Below are 5,000 nucleotides of genomic sequence, written 5' to 3' on the forward strand. Positions count from 1 at the left end.
CAATAGGTGGCACATCTCAATTTCGAAAATTTTGCAGATACTGCAGTTTTCCATTTTAGGTCAGCGTACCTTACAAAACTTATCCAGCATAGATTAAACGCTATTTTGCGAAATCCCTCTTCATGGTAAAGGAAGCTCTAGAGAATTATGTTAAAAAAAAACAGCATACTTGGAATTCCTAACCTTGTTTTACAAAGAACAGGTTACGAAATGGATACGCTCCCAGGAACCCCAAGTTCTTTGCCAGAGTTAATAATGCAATCTTGTTGATACTGCAGTCTCTCTCTCTCTCTCTCTCTCTCTCTCTCTCTCTCGTCGAAAATAATGTTCAACAGGTGGAGATTGGCACATGATGTACGTTAGAAGTTTTGTGCAGGATCCGCTGAATACTCTTGTATTTTTGTCGAGGGAAAACAAGTTACATTCGGGTGCTTTTGCGATACCAACAGAAGAAAAACGACTTATTTTTTTATCTTCTATTGATGATTCCTCTGTGTTGTCTTTTGCATCGGATTCATTGAAAAAGATTGTTGTACAATATTTGGTCAGTCCGCCACTCTCTGCAATGCTCCAGTGATCTTTAATGTAACACCGACATAAGATACAAATCAATCAATAATTCTCTAATGTGACAGCTACGTGCATAAATTTCTCCATTTAATCAATTTTTGCACTATGGTAAACTCTGCAATAATAATAATAATAATAATAGTTTTACATTACCTCCCTGACTAATTATTTTGTAGATCATCAGAAACGTGTTGTTAAAATGGTTGTAATTAATGTGCAGATTTTTCTCAGTGTCGAATTAATTTTTGTACAGTGATGGCATATGCATTATCTCTCTCTCTCTCTCTCTCTCTCTCTCTCTCTCTCTCTCTCTCTCTCTCTCTCTCTCTCTCTCTCTAATACTTTCCATGCCTTATTTCTCTTTTTCTCTCTCTCTCTCATCACTAATACTTTCCATACCTCATCTCTTCTCTCTCTCTCTCTCTCTCTCTCTCTCTCTCTCTCTCTCTCTCTCTACCTACCAATACTTTCCATGCCTTCTCTCTCTCTCTCTCTCTCTCTCTCTCTCTCTCTCTCATCACTAATACTTTCCATACCTCATCTCTCTCTCTCTCAATACTCTCCATGCCTTCTCCTTCTCTCTCTCTCTCTCTCTCTCTCTCTCTCTCTCTCTCTCTCTCTCTCTCTCTCTCCACTAATACTTCCCATTCCCCGTTCCTCACGAGCCGTGACCTCTGAAAGACTGGAGTCTCCATGAAACGTCCGCCGGCGCCGTATTATGTCACCTCAGGTCTTCCTTCTGTTTTGATGCGTCGGATTACGGCCAGGGAGAGGAACTCTGTTTAGCTCTCTTTTTTTTTTTAATATCTCTAGGGCAACATTTCTCTCTCTCTCTCTCTCTCTCTCTCTCTCTCTCTCTCTCTCTCTCTCTCTCTCTCTCTCTCTCTCCTCGCAAATGGAGACATACTTGTGAAATAGTTTACGATTATCTTACTGAATGGGATACATAAGAGAGAGAGAGAGAGAGAGAGAGAGAGGTATGGAAAATGTTAGTGAAGACAGAAAAAAAATGAGAGACAAGGCATGGGAAGTATTAGTGGAGAGAGAGAGAGAGAGAGAGAGAGAGAGAGAGAGAGAGAGAGAGAGAGAGAGAGAAATACTCATCATTACGCCATGCCTTCGAATAAAACTCGCAACAAGGACTTCGACCAAAGCTAAGTCTGTAGAGATCAACTGAGGTCAGTTTAAACTCGCCTAATAAATTACGTGAGATTCAGCCCCATCGATTATTGTTATGTAAATGCCCTTGAATGCTCTCGAGTGTTCCAATAATATTCCAGATGGGTTTGTGTCATTCATCGTCGGATTTACCTTTTTTTTTTGGGGGGGGGGTGTTGGAGTAAGGACCTCCTTGGGGTGGAGGGAGAAGAGGGGTTGGGGACCGGTCTTCCTCTTTAGCTAGACATTACTGAAGGAGGATTAAGCTATATATTTAAAGATCTCTCGAAGTCTGTATGCAGACGCGTGTGAGTTATGACTCAATCTTTGTGTTAAAAGATTTATTCGCGCGCGAAAAGCAACAAGACTATAAATTTTAGAATTTTTATAAGGTCGTGGACCGTTCTGATCAATATTTATGGCTTGGGAAAACGTCTGGGGGAGTTTATATTCATTCTCAGTGAATAAATCTTTTAACAAAAAAGATAGAGTAAAGAAAAATCATTACTGACAGGATTTGCATTTTTCAATTCGCTTCCGTCTTCCGCTAAACAGAAGCTTTTGACGTTTGTAACAGATGCATTAAGAGGATAATTGAACAATTGTCCAAAGTTTTGGCTACTCAGTTATCTTAAACTAATTATTCTAGTAGTTATGATAATTAATAATGTAATAATGTCATTTTTGCTGTTGTTGTCATTCTTTCTTGATTTCTGTATGTTCATTTTTTTCTGATTTGTAATATTTTTAATCTGTTGTTTTTGCTTCGGCATTTATCTACTTTTTCTTCTACTTTTCTTGCTCTTATTTTTAATTTCTCTAACTTATTTGCTGTGTCTTTCTGTGTGGTTTTATTCTATTATTTTTACTTTGTCTCATCGTTGCGGCGTCTTTCATTCAGTAACTCTCAGTATTTTATTTTGTTTTGTTTTATTTTCTCTCATCTTTGCTGTGTCTTTCATTCAGTCACTCTCAGTGTTTTATTTTGTTTTATTTTCTCTCATCTTTTCTGAGTATTTCATTCAGTCATTCTCAGTCTTTTATTTTTTTTTTCTTTTCTCTCATCTTTGCTGCGTTTTTCATCCAGTCACTCTCAGTATTTTATTTTGTTATTTGTATTTTCTCTCATTCTCCTCCTTTTCTCCATTGCAGACATGAAGAGGGATGCATTGCGTTCCGCGTGAGGCGGCTTCAGCATGGGCGTGGGCGATGATGGCTCTGGACTGGCAGTGGATGACGAGATGGGCGTGGGCGTGGGCGCAGGAGGAGGAGGAGGAGGAGGAGAAGGCGGCATCGGCGTGGAGGCGGCGGCTGTGGTCGTCATCACCCTTCTGGCTGTCCTTGGCAACGCCATGGTGGTCGCTACCTTGGTCAGGAGATCGCTCCTGCATCACCCTTCTAACAGGTGAGGTCACTTGGGGCGGATGAGATGAGGTCACAAGGTGGCTGAGGTCACCTGGGGCGGATGAGGTCGCTTGAGGCGGATGAGGTCGCTTGAGGAGGATGAGGTCGCTTCAGGCGGGTGAGGTCTCTTGAGGCGGATGAGGTCTCTTGAGGCAGATGAGGTCACTTGAGGCAGATGAGGTCACTTGAGGCAGATGAGGTCGCTTGAGGCGGATGAGTTCACTTGAGGAAGATGAGGTCACTTGAGGCAGATGAGGTCGCTTGAGGCAGATGAGGTCACTTCTGGCAGATGATGTCACTTGAGGCAGATGAGGTCACTTGAATCAGATGAGGTCACTTCAGCTGGATGAGGTCGCTTGAGGCAGATGAGGTCACTTGAGGCGGATGAGGTCACTTGAATCAGATGAGGCCACTTCAAGTTGATGAGGTCGCTTGAGGCGGATGAGGTCACTTGAGGCAGATGAGGTCGCTTCAGATGGACGAGGTCATTTGAGGCAGGTGAGGTCGCTTGAGGTGGATGAGGTCACTTGAGAAGGATGAGGTCACTTGAGGAGGATGACGAGGTCGCTGGAGAGAAAAAGTGAGGATATAGAAAGAAAAAATGAGTGGATAAATAAAGAAGGAGGGAAGACGAGGGGAGAGGAAAGCAAAAGGTTAGAAGAAGTGGAAGAGTGATGAACGGAAGGAGGAAATTTGGGAGAAAATGAATTAAAAGGGTGAGAGATGAAGTAGAAAATAAAAATAGTGTGGGAAATAAATGTATTAAAATTGTTATAGGGTTAATGAAAGAGGAAAAAGTGTATGAGGACAATTATAATGATGGTCAGTAAAACAGAAAATAGAGGCAGCGTTTAAATTAGGCAAACAGAAGAGGAATAAAATATATATCAGTCGACAGGAAGATGATATCATAATTATATATACAATGTAAAAACAAAGATAGCTGACAGCTAATAAAGTTTAAAAATATATTGGAAATTGAATAGAACTGGAAGCGAAAATAAGGTAGGCAAAGCAGATCAAGTTGACAGATAAAAAAAGAACATTCTATTTTAATAAACTGGATTACAAAGTGCATTGTAGTTTATTGTTTATTGAATACTGTACATATAGTCTTGACTTAAGTTAGAACCCAGAATTTTAATTTGTAATTACCTTTATATTAATCATTTTTTTACAGTTTTCATAATGTGCTTATAGTTACAAACTCACTGATGACTGCTGAGGTCAAGATTAGCAACAGAAAAAGAGCAAAAATAAAAAAAATTACATAAATTTTGAAATCATGATTTTGTAATAATGAAAAAATTAATGAATTGACTCACCTTGTCCCTCTTCAATCGAAATGATAAAATGATACCGTTCTTGGACTTTAAAGATTTTAGACACCAATGCATTTATCGAGACACCAATACATTCATAAATCACGGTTGTGCCGTCTCAGGAATGGCAAACTGAATGAGTGATTCACATAATCTCTCCAGCCACGTCATAGGGGCAGTCAGTTTGTGTGACATTATTGACGCCGTCCAGCATCTGTTATTAGAAGCTGGTACGAGACGCGTATTGATTCCAGGTCTTCCCTGTATAGGACATGTATAATATCCTTTTGCTGACTGAACGTGGCAGGATCATTATGCAACGGCTTTTGGGGGGGTGAGTCCCGACACCGGTCTTTAGAAGTCTTCGTTCCCTTTATACAGGATGAACCTCCTTTTTGTATAAAAGTTTTTTTTTTATTTATTTTCTTAACACCTTCTCTTTCCTTTAGTCTTCGTTCCCTGTATAGAAAATGAACCCCCTTTTTGTATAAAAGCTTTTTTTTATTTACTTTCTTAACACCTTCTCTTTCCTCAAGTCTTCGTTCC

General features: G+C 40.0%; 1 protein-coding gene across 4 annotated transcripts in view; it reads left to right on the forward strand.

The window, feature by feature from the left end:
* The window catches only part of LOC136831187 (uncharacterized), a 238,456-nt gene that overhangs the window by 194,787 nt on the left and 38,669 nt on the right, over window positions 1-5,000 (forward strand). For all 4 annotated transcript variants that reach the window (XM_067091168.1, XM_067091170.1, XM_067091169.1 and 1 more), the window contains exon 3: window positions 2,881-3,133. In XM_067091168.1, the coding sequence (XP_066947269.1) occupies window positions 2,925-3,133 (209 nt within the window). In that variant the 5' untranslated portion in view covers window positions 2,881-2,924. The remainder of the gene's footprint in view (window positions 1-2,880; window positions 3,134-5,000) is intronic.

Source organism: Macrobrachium rosenbergii, chromosome 48 (assembly GCF_040412425.1).
Source record: "Macrobrachium rosenbergii isolate ZJJX-2024 chromosome 48, ASM4041242v1, whole genome shotgun sequence".
Classification (NCBI taxonomy): domain Eukaryota; kingdom Metazoa; phylum Arthropoda; class Malacostraca; order Decapoda; family Palaemonidae; genus Macrobrachium; species Macrobrachium rosenbergii.